Source organism: Cydia fagiglandana, chromosome 22 (assembly GCF_963556715.1).
Source record: "Cydia fagiglandana chromosome 22, ilCydFagi1.1, whole genome shotgun sequence".
In the NCBI taxonomy this organism is placed as follows: Eukaryota; Metazoa; Arthropoda; class Insecta; order Lepidoptera; family Tortricidae; genus Cydia; species Cydia fagiglandana.
Window position 1 is genome coordinate 9,586,677 of NC_085953.1, and position 23,561 is coordinate 9,610,237.

The following is a 23,561-nucleotide window of genomic DNA, read 5'->3' on the forward strand; positions in this document are numbered from 1 at the left end:
ACACTCGTGTCAATTATTATTTTCTATAAGTAAGGAGGGTAGCTCGACATATTGATGGCAGAATTATTGTGTTAGGTAATAAAGTGAACCTGCTAGATTTTTTTAAGTTCCATGTATCACGGGTGTTACGATGCCAAGATAAGGGTTAAGGTTCAAATCCTGGTTCGTATATATATCAAATGGTGTCGTCACAGACAAAACATCCTCCAGACTGAGCATAGTCGCGCTACCCCCTCTGGCACGCATACGGTAGTTTTACTCCATGTTCGTGTCGAAAGTGTCTTTGTGTGACGTCCGTGTCTTTGAACGGACCAATCACGGCACGGGACTTCGCTCACCTCGTCCCGCGCACCCCCGTATTTTTGCCATCATCGGTTTCATGAAATAATTGCTCTAAACTCGGTCTAGAGGATTCCTAGTTTATGTACTATCTATTCTCTTTGGTACCAATGGTTTTACGGAACTTATGCACCTACGGAATATCATTTGTTATTTACCACGTCTCGAAACTTATCCTTTACTAAAATTTTGTGTTTAATCGTGTATTTTCCAAAAATGTTAATTTCCTGTAAAAAGCGATAGAAAAATATAATAAGGGTTTCAAAATGTTGCCAGTAGTGACATCTAGCGGAATTTTCACTAACTACAACTGCGATGTTGTGGTTCCTCAACTACAGCTGAAGATCGTGAATGGCACGCCATCTGTGAGCTTGTGAGCGAAGCGATCTAGTTTGCGCGGAAAGAGAAGAGTGATGGAATATAATATAAGGGAACTTATTCTCTACACTCTCTACATATATAATAAGTTTTTGGTAAAAAAAACATTTTTGGTACAAGGTATATCGCTGACTGTACTTTTCTTTCCACAGGCAACTAATGCTCATCGAGACAATTCTAAAAACCCCAAACACAATTAGGTTTCGTTGTTTTATCACATAGTTCCTATGGCCACCTTCGGTCTCCATCATCAGATGAGCTCGATGACACCATAATTTTGCTTTGTCACCCGACTTACGTATGTATGCAAAATTTCAGCTCAATCGGAAACCGGGAAGTGGATCAAATTTAACTTGCAAGATTTGATTACACACAGACGGACGACGGTCAGGTGAAACTAAATAAAAGCTTGTAAAAAGTGTGTTTTAGCAGGTAAATATTTAATCTCATGTTTGTGTATGATAACTTGAGGATCCTAGCCCAATTTTTGTCATCTTTTTGCATTTTATTTTTGAAAACTATTTCCTCTATACGGCACGATTTAGATTCCAACCCACAATTTTTAACCACCACACACATACGAAAGGTTAATTTTGCCAAAGGATAATTAGTCTAATTTAAAATAAAATCCCACATAATTTCATTTACTTTATTTTCAAATAAAATTACATATTTAAACGCATTCACATACGAAATAACTTAAAATAACGCTATATATCACAGAATTCATAATTATAGGTTATAGACCGCTTACTCTACTAGAAAATGGCGTTTAAAAAAAGGCTCGAATCCATTTTGGAGACCTTCTTGAATTTCATACTTACACTAGGTATATTAACATTTTGAATAACAGAAAAGAGCCTTTTTAAAAACCCAATCAATATCATAGCTCAAAATAAATGTAAATTGTAATTAAATTCATAAGAAACACTAACATTTAGTCCAATATATAAAAATATCCGGGAAGCTATTTCTATTTGGCTCCATTAAAACACATTTTGGCTGATTTTATTACAAAAATAAGTAGCCATAAGTGGGAACAAGATTTTTTTGAACATTTGTTTGTATTTAGCATGAAAAGAAAAATAACTAAAAAGTTGTTTTTTAAATTTCCTGAAACTTATCAGTTTCTAATGTAAAATATGGCTGAAATTAGGCCAAATCAAAGTTAAATAGACGTAATTAGTACGTATTGTTTACATTATTGTAACATGATAATGTCAAAATATAATAAAAACAGAAACTATGCATAATTGTGACGTTTTCTATTAAAAGGGACCTTATTGTCGATGGCGCTTACGCCATTATTAACGATGCTCCGATATATAAATGCAATGCCATGCCGCGCGACGCTGTGCGGCGTAAGCGCCATCTACAATAAGGTCCCTTTTCATAGATAATGCCCCAATTAATAAATTGTTACGTAACAAAGGATCAAAACTAATCACAATATTGTTACGTGGGATTAGGTATTTAATAATCCTTTTCAACTTTGAGGCCGAATGTATTAACCATCACAAAAATTTAATATAGTGTACCTGTACCGTATATAATTTATCAAAATATGATGAAAAATAGCCTAAAGCGGCAATATATTGTGAAATGCTTTCATTAGTATCTGGACTTTATTATTATTGATTGCATGGACCAATTCGTGTGTGTATGTCGGCGGCCGATCGTAAGATCAGGCATATCGTAAAATTCAGGCATATCGTGAAACGTTAAAAATCTTTGACTCGTTCCCTGAGTCGACGGAACCCCGCTACGCGGGGCTCCTATTTCTGGGCAGTTTGCCCTTCGGGCATCTGAAGCAACCTAACGAACCTAATATCCTACTTATATATTGATTTAATGTAACTATCGTCAAAAACATAACACAGGAACATTACGATCTGTCTGATCTTACGATCGGCCGCCGACATGTATAGTGAATAGAATTAGGCGTTAAGCGTTCTCGCGGATTATTAAAGTAATATTTTGGTTTTAATTTCGTGTGTGTATGTTTAATTAAAATGTATACGAATGAATAATGGAGTTATTACTGAACAATATTATACAAAACAGTCGTATAGCCTAATTTGAGACTATATGAAGCCAGCAACAAGCATGTATATAAGAAGTACATAATGAACATGAACAAGTCAAACTGGGGCCTATTGCATAATAAAATACTAGCTAATACTATTAGTGATTTTTCCATACAATATCACTAATAGTATTAGCTTGTATGTTATTATGTAATAGGCCCCTGGCCACTAACTCTGAAGACTTTAACATCAAAATTACTAGATTTTGACAATTATAGGTTTCATAGATCCATTGTTTGTGTAAGAAGTGTAGTCTAAGAAAAACTCAGGTGATTTTACATTATAAACGGGTACTAGATGGTGCTGTGCGACTGCGTACATTATGCTCTGCAGGCGTATTATGGATCACTTTATCCACATTTATCCACGTGATGAAATAACTGTCACTTTTTAACTCCGTGGGATAGAAAGTGACGGACACCGTTTTATCACGCTGTCACCTAGACAAAAACGACCATAATATCCGTACTGGTTATGAAAACTTGACGTTTGACAATTCAATGACCATAGAACATATATTTTGTGGTCTCGTTCGGTTCCCTTATAGGTCACATATTTTTCTTAGACTACCTGTCTATCGCAATGATAGTTCTTTGTAGGCCATACATATACCTAATAGGTATATAGTATTTATTACTTTCAAAACCAAGTTTTAATTACAAGTCAATAGAGTTGGTGTACGGATCACAAATTCAACAATTTTAGTTATTACGTACTATATAACAATTTTTTAACATAGTTTTAAAATCTCATTTATATCACATCATTCATTCAAAACTATACTTAAACGTTACGGTCCACTTAAGTTCCCTATTATATCTACTTGCCATTATATTTTGTTGTCAGTTAAAAAATAGGTTTTTTAAGCTTTGATTCTATATATGGCATTTCATGTCAGAGGTAGTAAAAATAATATATTTTAGAATTTGTTTATTGATTTACATGTGAGCAAATTGCAGAACTATGCAATTTATGTTTTTAAAATATACCTTGGGGTCAATTCTAATTTAATAATTTGTTATGGTTTTAATACGAATTTGATCTCGTCAAGGTAATGCCAATGCGTGAACCTATATCACGCGCGTAGCAATGTACAAGTTGCAGAACATTCTCAAAAGATCAGTAACATTCTCGGGAATTTCCGGAAACTTACACGAGAATTTAAATTAAATTTCCAATGAGAACATTCCCTATGAGAATTATCAAAAAATGTACTATTAGTATTATTTTAATAAACTCGTAAATAAGACAGTCAGTTAAAATAATTGATAACGGCTGTGTCCAGCGACTTCCTGAATAATTTTTATGGTTCGTAAAATATAAGTTCTGAGAACATTCCGTATGGAAAGTTTCGCAACTTTGGAAACTTCTCCTTGGTGCATTGCTACACGCGCGGCTTACACTACAAATCGTATGCACCCATTAGTCGTATCAAAAAAATCAAAACCATAACGAATTGTCAAAGCATAATCAGGTTACTGTGCCTTACATTTTAGGGAAGGTGTCATTATAGACCTTTTTAACCGCTTGATAATAATACCAATTATTAAAAATTAAAAATTACTACTGGTAAGGCTACATTTTTACTAAATCTAGTCATAGCCTGATTACAGTTCAGATATCATTATTAATAATAACAGTGGCTTAGAATACTTTTAACATAGCTCTGGGCTATAACCGCGAAGTTCGCAAATTGCGGGCATTTTTCTCTGTCACTCTAATCATGTCTTCATTGGAGTAAAAGAGAAAGATCCCCGCATTTTGCGAATTTCGGTTTTCGCGGTAGCCCCTCAGGTACGGCGACAGATGACAACTTCATACAATTTATAAACTTAAAACGTGTTCAAATACTATCTATAACATGTACACGTGTCTATATGTCGGCGGCCGATCGTAAGATCAGGCATATCGTGAAATTCCTAGGCATTATGTGAAACGTGAAAATCTTTGACTCGTTCGCTGAGTCGACGGAGCCCCGCCACGCGGGCTCCTATTTCTGGGCAGTTTGCCCTTAGGGCATCTGAAGCAACCTAACGAACCTATCCTGCCTATCTATTGGTTTAATGTAACTATCGTCAAAACATTATACAGGTACATTATGATCTGCCTGATCTTACGATCGGCCGCCGACATATGCAACTTACTACGCAAAATAAGACGTTAATAAGACGCAACTTTCTGTTGGCATGGTCAATCATCACAAAACGAAAATATGTATTGAGATGACGGCTGTCACCGTTCTAAAGCTATTAACAACACAATACTACAATGAACATGTTATAATAACCTAAATTATTACTTGTCAATTGCTGTAAATTTCGTCACACTATTATTATTAACAATGATATAAATTAGAAATAAAACCTACAGCCGAGCATTAAACTATTATTGCTACGTACAGAAACGTCACAGATATTTGCACCACACGTTGTTGTTGATTTGACAACAAACCATATGGCTCCTCTACACGATGGGCCAACGCCAGCCACTCCAAGGGACGCAGCCATGCGGTAGAATGAGATAGCAATATCACTTGCTCCCTCTAACGCATAAATGCGTCCCTTGGAGTGGCCGGCGTTGGCCCATCGTGTAGAGAAGCCAATAGAAGCGGAGCGTGAATCTCGCGACCTAAACGCGTAAGCGCCAAGAACTTTACGGTGTTTACGACGTTTTGGTCACGTGGTACAGGTTACGATTGCGACCAGGGCTCGGAACCGGTATTTTTTTAAAACCCCGAAATAGCCCAATATTTTGAATTATTATATGCTTTGTATGAAGGACTGAGTCATATATTTAGGTAACAACTTCGTATTATTAGAATGTCTCACTAAAAATGAAATCATAAACCAAAGAACGAAACCGAACGTAATAATACCGGTATTTTTGTATGGAGCAAATACCGGTTTCCGACCCCTGATTGCGACAATTTTATTATTTGGTATGGCTTCTCTATAGTAGTAATATTTATCTCAATGCAGCCGTGTCAGATTTTGCATTAGCACGAACTAAATTAATAAATTCATGTCTATATAAGTTTTATAAACTTAAAGTTAATTACAAATGTTACAATTTGTTTCACTCAATAAACCCATTTATATATTTACTAAAATTGCTCTTTATACTACCTAATTGATTATTTAGGATTCTTAATGTCTACTAAATTTTATTGTACTCTGTTCGCTAAACTAACTCTAAAACTAACATCCATCGAATAGAGATACAAATTGTATTAACCGAACTTGATCTTTAAAAACTAACTTTTATATTTCCGACTTTTTCTCATAATTATAAATCATTAAATATGGCTATTTAAAACCTGTGGATTATTTAAAACTAAGAAGGTTAAGACTTTTAGATTTGTATTCTAAATACTTTTATTATTGCGATTAAATAGTAGGATCCTGAGGAGGCGGTAAGTAATTATCGTCGCCCATGGACATCCGTAACACCAGAGGGATTGAAAGTACGTTGCCAGCCTTTAAGATGGGGGTACGCTCTTTTCTTGAAGGCTCGAATCGGTCCGGAAATGGTAAAACTTAATGTTTTATTTTGGTACTTATTACTGATAGCATATCATTTGATATGTCAGTAAATATTATTGGAATGTGGAACATGTCCATTCTTTTAGCTCCACAGGTTTCAAATAACAATTACTTAAGTAATTTATGGGTCAATTTTTGATATATTTAGATGGTAATATTTTTATTTTATTAGACATCAGCTAACACCAAAGAACATGGACTCGGAAAAAGGTATAAAACTACATAATAGTTCGTTAAGTAATCACTCAAACAGTAAAATTAATTAATTTAATCTACACACATATCATACACCCTCAATAATTATTGCGATTTCTGAACACATCATTTAGAGCTTACAATATGTGTGAAGATAAAACAATCTACATAACTGTATATAATAAGGTATTAAAACACATGTGTGATCCTGTTGTGAAACTCACTTCGTTCGTTTCATAAACCCACACTCGTGTTTTAATGCCTTTCATTATGTAGCAGTCACATAAACTACTATTATAACTAATGGTAACCGCACTACTAATACAAGTAGTACAAATTTCATGTTAGAGCAGAAACAACTATTACTACCTAATTACACTCCACAATTTACTCCGATATGGTATAATCTACTCCACGATAATAATTCCAACGTTTTTCGTATACCTACGGGGTGATTCAGGAGATGATCATTAAAACTTAATAAAATAGGCATCCCATCCAAGTTAGAACCTACCGCAGTACTAATTTCCCAAAAAAAACTGTTCGACTAAAATGAGCGACAATCATCATTGAGCTTACATTTTACAAAATACTTTTTATGCATATTTTGCATTTAACCTGAATGAAGCCATATATCATAGTATTATAATGTAAAAAAAACATACAGCATTACATAAAATGCCTATCTAAATTACAGTTCCGAATGAAGATTATACTGATCTTGATCACCCCTACCGAATCTATTAATTTGTCCATCCATTGTCGCAAAAGAGAAAGTCATCATTTAGGGAATAATTAGCAAAATATCACATTAGTAGCTACGTCTTTGTTTTTAATCGACTAATTTAAGGCCTCCATGCGAGTCACCTAGTAAAAGATCGATAATTATCATCTACATAACAAATTAAATAAAAAAAACATGTATAACTTTGTCACTAGAAAAAGGCAAACGCGAAAAATAAAGGCGTGAACGTTTGATTTCATGTCTTTTTAACCAACTTCCAAAAAGAGGAGGTTATGAATTCGACCGTAATTTTTTCTACTGACAATTTAGTATGACAGACTGTATTTTAGTCTAAAATATAAATAGGTTGGTATTTTTTCGGCATTTCTAAAGTAATATGCCTAAAGATTATAAAACGTTTTGAAGATATTATGCGATTAATGTGATGCAGATACCATGAGACTTTATCAAAGTCAAAGCAATTAAAAATAAAAACAAAACATAAATTTAGGATGTAGCTTCTACATCTACTCTGTATCTTTATGTATTTAAATAAAAGTAAACAAAATCTACCTTAAAATGGCTCCTTAACCTAGTTGAGGGTAGATGAAAACATTACATGATCAAATAATGTAGGTTAAAGTCAGATCGTTCAGTGACTGATCCAGCCGGTTTTGTATATGGTTGGTTAATAAATGTTATAATTATAACTACCCGAAAATGTACAAATGTTTGTTTACTTTTATTTAAGTAATTAGCTTTATCATTTCAAGAAAATACTCTTTCATCAAAAAGTCAGAGATGACATTTCCCTTGTCTTGATGCTTAATAATGTTTATAAATGCTTTCTAATACTATTTTTCTATTATTATAGTATGTCCACCGAAACCATTATAAAAATATCACACCTAATCTATTCGTCATTTTGAAGTACCTACATAAGTAACGTTGGCACCGCTAAAACTACTTAAATGTCTTTATAATTTCAGAATTTTCAGCAAAATACTGTATTTACTCTCTTTTATTGAATTTGAATACTGAATATTTACAATAAATCCAAATAAAATACTAAACGACATTAAAATGAAGGAATGTATTAAAATTGCACAGATACCTTAAAGCGTAGCTTTGGTATACTATAAAATAATAAAAATAACACATTTATAAACTTAAACTTGTAAAAATCTTTCACCCTCCGAACAGTATGGTTACGGACTTTAATGATTGAGCCATTTAGGGCTTAAGCTAATTTGATAGTCAATACTTACACTACAAAATGTCCAATATAAAAAAAAAACCTAAATAAGTTAACAATAAAAGTCCGTAACCATAACAAAAACTCGTAAAAACGAATCTCACATTACCCACTCCCCTGTATAAGAGGAAATGGAATTTGGATGATCCTAAACATCAAGCAGCGGATAAAATTTAAAAAAACATGACAATCGGAAACAGAAAAAATAAATGCCGATACATATTAAACTTGCCCTCGTAGAGTACCTAAATAGGTTGTCAAAATTGTCTAAACATCAAACTAGACAAGTTAGGCAATGTCGATATGCATCTACCTACACCTTCGTCCGTTGCTCCTAATAGCTCTATTTATTAAATGGATAGCCTCCATTCACTGGAAATTAACAATTATAGCCCTGACGACTTACAAGTCAAAGCTAAACCCCATAGTCCTCCCCAATGGCGGCCAGAGTCACGAACGCCAGGCCGAGGAACACAGAGCCTAGGAGATCCCCCAAAGCCGTCAGGTAAGGGATGGCTGCGTTATCGGGATCCTTCTTCCGTTTCCACATGAGATGGATTAGCATGTACGCCAGGTATAGAAGCACCATTACCTGAAAATAGATTAGGATTAATTTAAATTCAACTTATGTCCCGTTTGACCAAAATGGTACGTAGTGAGGTCAATTTGAGAGCGTTTTTGTCCCTCTAATTTCTTTAGACACATTTTTGGTTTTGTGGCAGAAGTTCGTAACTACTTACCAAACAATAAAAATGTGTCCAGAGAAAATAGGCATTCGTTCATAATATTGAGACAGTGAGTCCTTAAAATATAAAATATCCAAAAATCTTTAAAAACATATATTTAAGAATAATGGCGCAATGTTAAAAATAAGTAAGTCAAACAAAATTGATATAAAAGTTTCAAAGTTGATTAATCACATAAAAGCCGATTCAATTAGGAAAAAGAGTCTCGCATTAATTGTTCGGAATTGGATATTAGGATGTATACCCTGAAATAGCTTAAGGTAACCTTAGGTAGGTTATAGGTAATCTTAATGGAAATAATGAAGTATACAGTAAGAGATCTAAAGGTGAAAAAGGAATGAGTGAGATAAATGCAATGGCCCCATTTGAGGCTTTTAAGCTCTAGAAACAGAGGACATCCACTAGCCAGGTGGCAAAACAAAATGGTGCTACTGCAGCCAAAGAATACCAAAGCACTAGACAAAGTCTCTATCCAAAACACCTGATAGAGGCTTACCCAGAAGGGTACAAAAGAAAAACTTAACGTTTCAAAACAATTGCCTGTATCCTACAGGCTAAAAAACAGATCAATAGAAATATAAAGAATTTTATTCGTTAGCACAAACACAAAATAAAAACATATACCACAGAGAAACATAAAAAAGAGAAAGTGCCACGAAACGGTCTCACCTCAGCATGTTGCTGCGACTTCCAGCGCTGATCTTCCGATGAGATCATCCGGTGAAACAATCACGACAGGTAACATGAATAACAACAAAATTAAAATAAATAAATACTTACTTGCAACAAGGAGCAGATGAGATACGTGATCCCGAAGGCGACGCCAATAGACACGTAGCCCATGTAGATCCAGTCGGCCACGATCATGAAGATGATCTGGCCGAACACGGCCAGGACTAGCAGCATGCGGGCCACCTTGGCTGCGGCGGCTGAAACATTATACAGACAAGGTTAGATTCATCATCATCATCATCATCATCATCATCATCATCATCATCATCAACATCATCATCATCATCATCATCATCATAAACACCACCATCATCAACATCATCATATCAGCCTTTTATCGCCCACTGCTGAGTGAAGTCCTCTCTTCGAGTATACTTACGCCACTTATCCCGGTCCCGAGCCAATGTCATCCAGAGAGGTTAAATTATAGGGGAAATATCTTGGATGACTTTTGAAAGGTTGACATGCGTCAAAACGTTGGAATTAAAGGAAACAAAATAATTCTCGATACACCCGCTTAATACGATATGAAATATAATTGAGTGCAAATTAGGTAGAAATTTCGAAGGCAGGGGGTCACTTCTTTGCTGGTTATAAGGCAACTTATCCAGCCTCCAAACTCGTATGACCAGTTATGACTCCAAGAATATTCCACGACCACTTCAGGAGTGTGAAGTAGACAGTCTGCTAAATCAGAAAGACTAAACACATAAGCTTCTTCTTCTTCCTCGTTTCACCATGACTGCGGTTCGCCAGCCCCGATCACATGAGGTCATTGTTTTGTGCCCAGAGCTCTCCAAGTCTCCATTCTGCACCATTTTCGGCCGTCCCTCATCCCCCCCCTCGTACGTACTTAGACAGAAACATTCAACACTTACTTCCAAAGAACAGCGTCTTCCAAGGCCACTCCACAAGCCTGGACCCCTCGGGCAGAACTCCTGGAATCGCTGTTTGATGCAGATGCGTTGCTAGCCTGGATGATTGTACGCAGACCAGGTTTCCACCGATGCCGTTGACGATGGGCTGGAACACCTCGTAGCCCGTGAAACGGTCCACAGCTTGGTCAAGGACGATACCACCGATTCTGTGAATGACATGTTTAAGATGAATATACAATACTCAAGATTACTCATGGAATCAAAGAAACTACCAATCTCAATCATACCAAAACAGTTTTAACGTTTTAACAGATGATGACTCACCCACTGATGAACAACGCAGAAATAACAGGAGTCCAACCAGTTGTGAGGACAGGTTTTGTGTGTTTATTGCGATACACGATGAATACCCAGACGGGGAGCAGGCTGCAGTACACACAGATGATCACGATGGGTTGCCACAGGGAAGTTTCTGGAAGATAAGGTGTTCTCAATTCAAAAGTATGTTGAATGAGAGTGTCGGGATGATCGATGCGATCTATAAGGAACGTTATTGTTTCCATGGCGTTTTCTATGAACGAATTGTCTCTTAACTAGGCTCCCTAATTTAGATAAATCAGGATATGAAAAAAGAAAAAATCTACAAATGAGTTACAATTCTATATACTCTAAAGTCAGTAGCAATTGTAGCAATATGGTAAAATAAGATATTTGAAGAGAACTACAAACCATGCAACATTAAGTTAAAAACTTAAATAGGTAGTGTTTCTATGTAGTGTTTGTACTTTCAAATACCTAAAGGCGGGATTCCACCAGTAAGCAGCACAACTTGTAACGCACAAGCATATTTGTACCACCTTTTGAATATGTTTGTGCCCCACAGTTTCGCAGACTGGAGGCATCCCGCCTTATCGCAATATGAAAATGTTAATTTGATTATAGCTGGAACATTAAGCTACATGATAACGTAATAGAAAGAAAATAAATTTAATAAAGCATCAACAGTGCTGCTACACTACATGATAATATTGATAGCTAGCTAATTAACTAATATTGAAGTCAACACACTAACAAATATGTAATAAATAGGCACTAAAGGCAGGCATGTAACTAATACCAATTTTAACGGGCTCCGTGGGGCCAACGTCAGCCTGAACCTCTTGGCCTGTGGCCTCTTCCTTGGGAGGAATTATATCTAGACAAACAAATACAGAACTTCTCAGACATTATCCTTTACTTATTTTGCATGCTTCTTAAACGAAACATACTATAGTATCATCATTTGCATGTTGGATGCCAAAGATGCTACCAACAGCGCCAAGAACGCTTATAATACCTACGCTTTCAAAGAAACCTTCAACCTTTAAGTAAGATTTACATTTGTGCGCTTGCGTCTAGGATCTTGACGTGTATTGTGACGTACGGGCTTCAATATCTGCACCAATAATTCCAAAAAATTACTCTGTTTCTCAAAAGCTGCTGTCTCCAAGATTGGCATTGCTATGATGATGTAGAAAGCAATCTGGTACAAACACTTACGTATCTGCTCGTACATGTACTGCGCAGTGACAGCCAAGACGGAGTTACTGACGATGTCGCCGATAGAGGCCGCTAGTGGCGTGGCCACGTTGTCCGGGTTCACCTTGAAACGGTGAGAGCCGATGATCACCATAACAAGTACGAAATCTGCAATTGAAGAGATATAATAATCAATGATGATTCATCATATTGTGTCACTATGATATTTAGGTAAAATATGTCAACTTTACTGCTGAGCCTATGCCTGCCCAAACTCATAATGGCCTTGCCCAGTCTCTTCTTGCAGGCTGTTGTGAAGGAAAACATGTTGGAGATTCTCTTGGTGCATCTTCTAGTCTCTAGTTCTAGTTCTAGTAGTTGCCATTCAAGGAGGAGGAAGGAAGAAAGAGGAAGGAAGGAGGAGGAAGGAAGGAGGTAGGTGACGTTCGGATGTCAAATATTCTGCTGCTGCATTACTGCATTACTGTTGTTGCCGTCGCTGTAATTTCCTTGATATAAATATACTTATATATACAAACATGAACGCTGAAAACAATACACTCTTTTTGTTTGGGCAGTCGTGTAAAAATGAATGACGTTCGCCGTTGCATTACTGCCGCGATTATGTCGTTCATTCCCTCACTCATTCTATCAAGGGAATTGCCAGATACAGCGGATACATCAACGACGTTGGAACAGTAATGCAGTTGCAGTTGACATCCCTACGTCACCTTTTCTGCTTTCTGCCTAGTGACCACTGCCACTCAATTATGGAAACTGTAATCCAGTAACATGTATATACCTATGCCATACAATAAATAAATAACGGAAACTTCAAGCAATGTCCACGAATTTGAGAGAAGACAGTGAGATTTACCTAGTATAAAACAAGTCGTAGTCGCAGTGAACACAGCTGACGAGATCAGTAGCAGCACGTAGTCCCCATTGAAGGTTTTGTCGGTGATGATGTTGATGACGATGGCGAAGATGGCTACCACCGTCGCTGCTACTATGGCTTGTACCTGAAGCATAGAGAAATATATGTAGTAAGAATAGAGTGCTCACTATATACATCAGGTTTGGTACAGTCGCCATCAGATATATCGGAGCGGCCAAGGTGTTCACAATATCTGAACACGCACTCTAACGCCCTGACAATAGAGGCGTGCTCAGATATTTGTGAACGCCTTGGCTGCTCCGATATATCTGATGGCGACTGTACCAAAAAGACTGTTATCTATTACTTTCGCAGTCGACATCTAGCATCGAGTAGCGGAATTATCAGTACTGCTATTTGACAATAGATGTTGCAACGACCAAAAAGTCTAATGCTCAACAATCGTTCTGGTACTAAAACTGATGTATGCAGTTGGAGATAGAATGCAGGGATGTTAATAACATTTATGGTCTGAGATAGTTGAGTTACAACTGCCTTTGCTTTAGGCTGTTTCTTTGCCCATAGGGGACAATCTCGTTACGTATGAATTTCTACTGAATGTTGAAATATAGGTACGTACTCGTATACTCATTCCTGCAATGGTTGAAAATACATAGGTTATTTTAAAGAAAAGTTTATTTGACACTAGCTGACCCGGTGAACTTCGTATCACCTATCTATATTATGTCTCCTTTTGGCACATCACGGATTAGCCTGGCCGCACACGCTCGGAATTTTATGTAGGTACTGATTGACATGATGTGTAAGCGAGACAGCACCATGCATTTTGTAGAGCGACGTCCCGTTCCCATCTGTCATTCATACATAATGAACATTCCGAACGCCTGCAGCCAGGCCTGAAAAAAATTGTTATCGATTAGTCCCTCTACTATCTTAAACTTAATGCCAGTCCAGACGGAAACAGTTGTGCTCCAATCTGATTAAATTGTTTGATCAAATCAGATGGTGTGGTGTGGTTGCAAACTCCATTTTGCTCGCCGATTCCCTTTTATTCGATTGTAAGATTATGACCGATAAAATGGAGGTGCTAACTTCAAAATCTGTTCTTATTTCTTTTACACATTACCAGAGAGCGCAACTTTGGTGCCGATGACAGACGTATGACGTGAAGCTAAATACAGAGTGTTGTTATCTAGATTATAGATAATTAAACAAATAACAACTTATTAGCCTCTTTAGTTTACTGATATTGAAACTTGAGTTGAGAGTTTTTATACGTACTGGCCGCGTATAAAAACATAACTGTCTTTGTCATGTTAAAAACAAAATTGTTGGAAATGACAACCAATTACTGTTTACTTATTTTTGTATTAGTAAAATATAACCGAAATATTATTGTTTGAAGTCGCTATGGAGTCATGCACCCGTATTTGCAGAAATTTCCTTTTCTGATTTAAAAAATTAAAAAATGTGACAAAAATTTAACAGCAAAAGCAAGCAATATAAAGAATCATTTGAAAACAACAAAGCATATTGAACGAGAAGGAGATCGTTTCGTATCGTTTTTTAATGTTTACATTATTTTTTGTATAATTATATTATCATTATTAAGAATCATTGAGGTGTTACAATGTAGTTTTAAAAAAACATCCTATATGCGACTTAGCGTCATAATGACGTCATCGGCACCAAAGTTGCGCTCTCTGCACATTACAAATGTAACCTGTAATGGTGTGCAGTTGTCAACTTTCTAGCATTAATTGTAGTTTCGGTTCTGCGTGATGATGATGAGTCAGTCAGTCAGTCATCCAGGACACGTAAATTTAACGCTGTTTTTTAGGGTTCTGTACCCGAAGGGTAAAAACGGGACCCTACTACTAAGACTTCGCTGTCCGTCTGTCTGTCTGTCACCTGGCTGTATCTCATGAACCGTGATAGACAGCTGAAATTTTCACAGGTGATGTATTTCTGTTGCCGCTATGACAACAAACAGAATAACATAAATATGTAAGTAAGGTCCTATACAATAAACGTAATTTTTTGATGATTTTTGCGTAATGGAACGGAACCCTTCGTGCGCGAGTCCGACTCGCACTTGGCCGGTTTTTCTAATCCTGTTGGCACCTCAGACAGTGGCGAGATACTCCTGACTTCGGGCAAACTCTGCTCCGTTCGGCTCAGGATTGCTGCGAGCAGTTATTAAGGTTGCTACCATTTGACGTCCTTTTGCATGCACGACCACAGATAAGATAATGACTTGAATTTTGACAACCCTAAATAGCCGAAAGGGATAGTACCATACATTAAAAAGTGATAGCAAGATTCATCCCTGAATCGCTGTCAAATTTCGGTTTTGTAGGAAGTGTCCATTATGTACTTACGGTAGTACCAAAGAGTAAGGTAGTACTATTATTTAGTATGTATAGTGCGTCAAGCAAATCTTGTCAGTAGCAATGTAAAGCAAACTAAAGTAGGGCAACACTCAAAGAGTAGTATTGCGCTAAGAAAAGCAGCAATGTACAATGTTCATCGAACCAAAACTTTTTTTCCGCCGAGCGCGCCCTATTACGTACGTCAATTCAAATTGTCAGTTGCGGATTCACTATTGAAAATGTTTGAAATTGTTATTAATAGGTATGGACGGACAATTTAAAAGCGGTGTGTTGTTGATAAAAATGATTAACTAATTTAAAGATCTCAAAATAAAATTAGAAGTGGAATATGCCGTTAAACAAGAATGTATGATTAAAATCATTGCTTCAGCAGGTAGATGTCCTACTGGATTTTAATATTTTATTAGATTCCTCAGTTGGCGCTGTAGGCATTGTAGGCACCTTAGCTTTGATTAAGCACAATCTTATTTAATATATTGGTATTTAATGGTAACTCAGCAGAAATATCTCTTGAATTAGAATCGATTCCGAACGTAAACAATAATGATGGCTGTCATTCGCGATCCACATTCCACAGATAAAACACAGATGACACGCAATTTTCGAATTATTCGAACACAGTGTTGCTAACCCACGATTTTTCAAATTTGCCGCCGTTTGCTACTGACAAGATTTGCTTGACCCAGTATATGTACATATTTGTTGGTTGTCATTTCGTTTATGGGTGCGTTCAAAACTGTTTAACATATTGCTGGCTTTAACAGACGACCGCACCGGACCGCGAACTTGGTGTGTCCCGGCGTACTTTCAATAGTGTGTCAGAGGGCCTACCGCGAACAACGTAGTTCGCAAATTTTACTCCTATTGGCGGTAGCACGTTCGTTAAAACCATACCGCCGAGCAAGGTGCGGTAGTCTGTTACGGCTTCATGACGTCGGGCAGTTTTATTCCGTTTCTGAATGCACCTATAAAGCTTGACAACCAACAATGACAATCTTTTGTGACAGCGACACTATTTGGTGTCATTGCTCGCAAGAATGTGGACATGACTCCAAATTTGATTAAATAATTAATCATTTAATTATTTTTTTACCTGAGATTTAATTTTGTTCTCTAGTTAATAAATAGCACTGAAATATATTTTTGATATAAAAAAATGAGTACCTACAAAAAATTTGGAAAGAATACTGATTTTTTTTAAATAAATTTGCATTATAAGAAATCCTTTTGTTATTTATTGATTAGAAATCAAAATTAAACCTCAGGTAAGAAATTAATTAAATGATTAATTATTTAATCAATTTTGGATTCATGTCCACACTATGCGAGCAATGACGCCAATCTGTCCGATCTCTGTTATTTATTGTTTGCATTGTTAAAATCTAAATACGCGATAATTCGAATGTTGTGGATCTATGTTATCGACTCAAAACCCTTGATTTAATATAATATTCAATTTGCGGAACTCCAGTGTATCGTACCGACAGGACAGCTATCATGTTTGACAGGTAAGATATCTAGGAACATTTTGTATGGGAATGATCATTCTTTCATTATTTTGTTTTCGCAAATTTTTTCAATGTTTTTAATAGTTATTCTGCTATTCTAGGCCGAGACTAATCGAACAAATCAAAAACCATGAAAATCGGTCCAGCCGTTCTCGAGTTATGGATGCTGGAACAAACACGACTTTGTTTTATATATATAGATTTAATTGCCTCTTTCGACCCATTATTTTCCAATACGTGGAAGATATAAAAAAAGTAAAGGTAAAAAATAACTTTGTGTTTGCGACTAGGAGTTCATGTACCTATTTTAGTCACACCGACGTTAATTGAGCGCCACATATATATTCTTTTCCGAATTTGACTCGTTTTTTCTCTTAGTTTCGCATAAGAGGTAAATGCATACATGGACCTACAATACAAATATTTTAACATCAGTGCATATGTACATATTCTGCAAGTGTATATAGCATAACCGCCAAAACAATATCTTGGAAAGAACAGATCTCCTTGTTGTTACACGCAGGCCCTTGCCACAAACAGATTAATTACCTGTACTAACGACACATTTCCGACGACCATGGACAGAATTTCCCTCGTGGACGTCATGTTCCCGAGATTGGCCTGCGTGGACAGACGGGACGCCAGACACATGTCCAGGTTGCCTGCGAACAAAAATAGATGGTTTTTAATAACAACTTTTACCATACATACATAGGGGTAGGCAGAGATCACGGATTTCCGCTTGCTACGATCCTGACATACCTCTTTCGCTTCCTTCACATTCATAACATTCCTCATACACGCTCGGTTTAGGGTGCTCTTGACCTGGCCTTTCTTCAAGATTTCCCCGATCTGATCAGAGAAAGTCCGCCGAGGTCAACTTTTCAACCTTTTATATGGCAGTTTTATAAACTATTAAATCGTTTTTTTTTTTTATGCAGAATTTTTAGGACTTTTTAAAGAAGCGATAAGGCTGGAATCGTGTCTTTTTTGTCGTCGATGTCACAAGTTGTTTATAAATATGTCGAATATTTAAAGACCCATAATTCCTCAGTGGCATTGCCGTGATTTCGCAATATTTTATTGTTATGTGGCTAAACCATTGTCTATGCTATAGACTCTATAGCGCTAAATTTTAAAATTCGGTTAATTTACTAAAGTTTCATGAGTAAGTTCTGTACTTTATATAATTACTTGATTTGTCAATTACAATTGTTTTTGTTTCTCACGCAATTATTGTAATCACTTAAACATTTATGCCATACTTAAGTACTCTAAATCATAGTAACCTCTCGTACATGTAAATACATTTTCGCGTGACTAATATTAAAACTAACACGACAATAATGTAAAAGACATGTTTTCGACAAATTGTGCGAAAAATATTATAATACGGGTCATAACCGGTCGTCGGGCCATTGTATTCGGAGAAAATCATGTATTTATTCAGAAAACAGAAGTTAACAACGGAATGATCGTCATTTGTGTTTATAAAATGTTTTTCTTGAATAAGTATTGGAATGTTCGTAGGTAACGTTGCAGCGTTTGGGGAAAAACATATCGATTACCTACTTTAGGTTCAAAGGGTGAAATTTACCCAGTTAGAACATATTTGTGATTTTTCAACAGAGCCGAAAATCTGCTTTTTAGGGTTCCGTACCCAAAGGGTAAAACGGGACCCTATTACTAAGACTTCGCTGTCCGTCCGTCCGTCTGTCACCAGGCTGTATCTCACGAACCGTGATAGCTAGACAGTTGAAATTTTCACAGATGATGTATTTCTGTTGCCGCTATAACAACAAATACTAAAAACAGAATAAAATAAAGATTTAAATGGGGCTCCCATACAACAATCGTGATTTTTGACCAAAGTTAAGCAACGTCGGGAGTGGCCAGTACTTGGATGGGTGACCGTTTTTTTTTGCTTTTTTTTTTGTTTTTTTTTTTTGCATTATGGTACGGAACCCTTCGTACGCGAGTCCGACTCGCACTTGCCCGGTTTTTTTTTAATACGAAACCTTTGCCTACCCATAATAACCTATACCCTGTACCTACCTATCTTTAGGTAGGTATGTATTATTATTATATCGTAATGTTCGCCCGTGATTTAGTCATCTTTCCGAGCACTTTTTTAATAGATTACTTTTCGTATTATTTTTTAGGTGTAGGAGATAACGGTTTTTTTAGGATAGGCTTAGGTAATTTTTTTTATATTTTGAAATATCATAGTTTTTCCCTGTGATTTTAGTCCCTTAATTTCTGTTGAATAAATTACACCCTGTTTTTAAAGATTTTTAATATTGAACTAGCTCACACAACATCTTCATATGATCCTTGAAATCGTTTTTTTGATAAATTATTTATATTTTAACACTATACATGAAATAATAAATGAAATACTTAGGTATCAATAATAATGTACCTAATTAGATATTATTAGACGCGTCTAAAACGTATCAAAGTTTTAAGCTAAGTCTATAAGCAAAGACGTTAGGTAAACTTAGGTACTTACGTTAGTAGTTCTAGTCTAGGTCATGCATCCCTTACTCTTTATGTGGCTTCCTCAAATGCTAAATCTACGCTACTTACGCAGTTCTGACGCAGTATATATAGTATATAAGTATTTCTATAATAGTAATATTACGGAAAATTAGAAGCTGAATTACCTACATTTAAATAGGTTATATAAAGATGTTACAATTCAGGTCCTATTTAACTAGGTTTCATACATACATATAATCACGCCTATTTCCCGGAGGGGTAAGCACAGACCACGGATTTCCACTTGCTACGTAACTAGGTGTCGTCTAAGAAATAAAATTTGGCAAAAAAATCATTTTTGGTACAAGCTTTTATCGCTGACTGTACTTTTCCTTCCACAGGCAACTAATACTCATCGAGACAATTCTAAAAACCCCGAACGCAATTAGGTTTCGTTGTTTCATCACAGAGTTCCTATGGCCACCTTCGGTCTTCATCATCAGATCAGCTCGATGACACCATGCATCATATCATATTGTCATCCGATTTATACATGCATGCAAAATTCCATCTCAATCGAAAACTGGGAAGTGGTTCAAATTTAACTTGCAAGATTTGATTACAAACTGACAGACAGACAACGGTCAGGTGAAACTAAATAAAAGCTTGTAAAATAAGGTTTTACCAATAATTACTTAGTTTGCAAAGTTGCAAACAATATAATATTAGAAACTAACACGTTACTGGCCTACCACAAGGAGTCACTAATTAATGTACATAACTACAGTTATCTTATACACAAGCAACCCTAGCGACGCCTAATCAAGACCCAAACGTGTTTGCACTCCTTACTATCTTCCCAAGGCCCGGCCATACAAATAAAAAATCCAGAATTAGCCACTGAAATTTGAACCTTTAGTGCAGGGAATAGAGTTGATTTTGGTTTTGTTTGAAAATTGAACGAAACAAAACAAATGCTACTCTGTTCCAATTGAACATGATCTAAATTTTATCTAACGGAATAAGTACTATAGGTAGGACCTTGGGCCTTAGGAGATTATCATCCCTTTTGTTTACTAATAACTCAAATAGACATTACAACAGTACATAGGTACATAAACAGTGCGCGTGCGATGTATACAGAACGCTCAAATCATTATCAGAAGCAAGTGCAATAGATATATTTAGTTCATAAGTTATTTACTTACTTGTTGTCTTTTTATGGTCTTATTCGTATATAAATAAAATAGTGCAAGCTTATCAGTCGGGTGAAGTCGACTCGTTAGGACTTGTGTAGGTACCTAAATCATTAATCACAGTGTAAAAAGTAACAGTGGACCGACGCCTTTGATGTTTGCGTAAATACAGAACACGGTAGGGTTCTTATAGACTTTAACACAACTGCTCAAAAAGCTGCACATTCCAAATAAGACACGCTAGCCCTGTAAGTACCGAGCTACTAACAATGGCGACGTATGCAGCTCGGGTGCGCGCTCCACTAGATAATAAACAATATAGGCTGGTATCTATAACGATAAACTTGAGAAATATTAATAGTTTATGTACGGAACACTTAAGATATTATAGTATCTGAGGTTATTTTTACGACAAAAAATTTGACCCATACGACCCAACTATTGGACCCACTCTGGCGCTCTACAAGCCTCAATCAGCTATTAATCGTTTGTTTCAATCTGTCATTTTGATTTATGTATTTGTAAGAAAGGGATAAAACATGAATGAACGAATTAAGGCTTGTATCGTTTTATGAGTAAGGTAGGACGTTTACCTAACCCCTGAAAGACATTAGACAATAGACATTCTAATTATTTTGATGATTCAATCAGTGTGTCATGTAAAAATATTGATAAGGCATACGGGAAATCCTTTTGTCAATACAACGAATATTGACCAATAACAATGATGAGTGCCATGATTCATGATTGTTACGGAAATGGACACACCTAATTGTAAAATTTTCCTTGGAAAATAAAGATAATTTAAGTAAGTCAATGATAATCTAATAGTAATTTACTTGTAATAATTTTGTTTGTCTCGTTTGTTTACTTTCACATTGTTTGTATACTAGAACATTATTTTTGAGTAGCCCGCAATATTGTTAGTACATTTAAGTACCTACTTACAAATAAGTATTTTGTAGTACTTAAATTAAATTTACTAACAATTTTATAGTTAAATCTATGAAAAACCCATCACGGAACGGCGTTCGCGAAGCCGAATCCAACACGTTGATGCCATGATGCCCTTTTGACAGTTTGAGGAGATGAAAGGGATACACCGAGCGACACCCGCCAATGTATAATTAATTATATGAAAGTACGTAGACTCGTAAGTAGTTGGGTATTCTCGACCCCGGACGATTGCTATACTCGTATTTATGAGTTATGTTAGAATATCACCTAACCTGTGTACCAATTTTTCCCCCGTTTTATGGACCACACCAAATTTTCATCTTGCAGTTAAGGTAACCACTGTTTACAGAATCGTTCAAAGATCATTTACATTGATATGATTTAACGTGATTTTATACGACAGATCTTCGATAACCATCGTATACAGCAGTGGCGGCGCGTCAAACATATCCATAGGCAAGCCGGGGCTAATTTGGCTTACTTATTTCCTTTACAACTCTGCTCAAATGTCCAAAAACAGGCAAGCCGGTTGGGAATCAGCTTTTATGGACGCGCCGCCACTGGTATACAGCGCAAAACCCTAATGTTCGGGGTAAGTCCGGCGCATCATCGTCAACAATGGGGCAATTATGCGCAATTACCTATCGTGCAATCTTGGGCTGAGTCAAATGACAGATTTTTATCGCCAGAGCACTTGGAGGCACAGAGTAGAACGGCGGAGGCGCTATACAAAGAATCAAAAAGAATGTAAATAAAAATAAACCCGACGACTGGTATTAATCAAGGTAAGGGAATTCGGAAGATGTAAACAAGATGTAAATAATCAATATTTAGCATTATACATACAGGGTGAAATTTCACCACCAGCAATACACTGCGTAGTGATTAGTACCAACGCAACGCCGAAATCGAGAAAAAATAATTTGGCAGTTCCATACATTCCGGCTGCTATGCTGCTGTATGCTGAGGTGTATGGCCGATGGCCGAGCGTCTTGACTCCCCGTTTAGTAAATAACCTATTGGGTTCATGTCACCATCGAGAGGGACAAGTAGTCTAAAGTCCAGTAAGTATTGTTTATGTTTTATTTTTACATCTTGGCATTTTTCTTTTTTACTTACATTAACTTTTTTACTTTTGGATTATTATGTTCCAATCCAGAACTGAATGCTACTGTACATTTATTGTAAACTACGGGTATGTGAGGTGTGCAATAAAGAGTATTGTATTGTAAATGAAGATTCTGTTGCTAGCAACGCTGTGACGCCTGTGACATTGTTATCGACGTGGTAGCAATTATGAGGGCCTTGAACGTGTTGTCTTTGAAAATATTGAAAACTGTCATCGTTGTCGACGTCGTTGTAAACAAACATTATCAACCACAACTTAACAACGTTATCAACAATAAAAAAAAAACAACAACTAAGTAATTTACAAGGAAATAAATTCCTTAATGACTTGAAAGGGATGTAAATGTAAATACCTTTAAGTCCAGAGAGAGATGGCACCAACACGAATATAGCTGAGACGTTCAAAAACACTTCCCAGTTCTGAAATGAAAAAAATACATTTAAAGTTAATGAAGTAAACACACATTTTCTTAAGTATTATTGCCGCAATCATAATTTTATTAGGTAATTACGTTAAAAAGTGATCAAATTTTAAACAAATTGTAATAGTCAAATTCTTTAATCGCAGATAATAATAGCCAAGGGAAAAAAACCTTTTGCTAAAAA

At 36.2% G+C, this 23,561-nt stretch overlaps 1 protein-coding gene across 7 annotated transcripts in view; it reads right to left on the minus strand.

Moving 5' to 3' along the window:
• Positions 1-1,354: 1,354 nt before the first annotated feature.
• Positions 1,355-23,561, minus strand: part of LOC134675427 (solute carrier family 41 member 2) — a 117,536-nt gene continuing 95,329 nt past the window's right edge. For 6 of the 7 annotated variants that reach the window (XM_063533686.1, XM_063533685.1, XM_063533683.1 and 3 more), the window contains 9 exons: positions 23,309-23,375; positions 17,743-17,855; positions 13,272-13,416; positions 12,416-12,562; positions 11,994-12,071; positions 11,201-11,348; positions 10,877-11,082; positions 10,047-10,195; positions 1,355-9,112 (listed from right to left, as the gene is read on the minus strand). In XM_063533686.1, coding sequence (XP_063389756.1) covers positions 8,936-9,112; positions 10,047-10,195; positions 10,877-11,082; positions 11,201-11,348; positions 11,994-12,071; positions 12,416-12,562; positions 13,272-13,416; positions 17,743-17,855; positions 23,309-23,375 — 1,230 coding nt within the window. In that variant the 3' untranslated portion in view covers positions 1,355-8,935. The remainder of the gene's footprint in view (positions 9,113-10,046; positions 10,196-10,876; positions 11,083-11,200; positions 11,349-11,993; positions 12,072-12,415; positions 12,563-13,271; positions 13,417-17,742; positions 17,856-23,308; positions 23,376-23,561) is intronic. The other variant, XM_063533688.1, reaches the window with a different exon arrangement.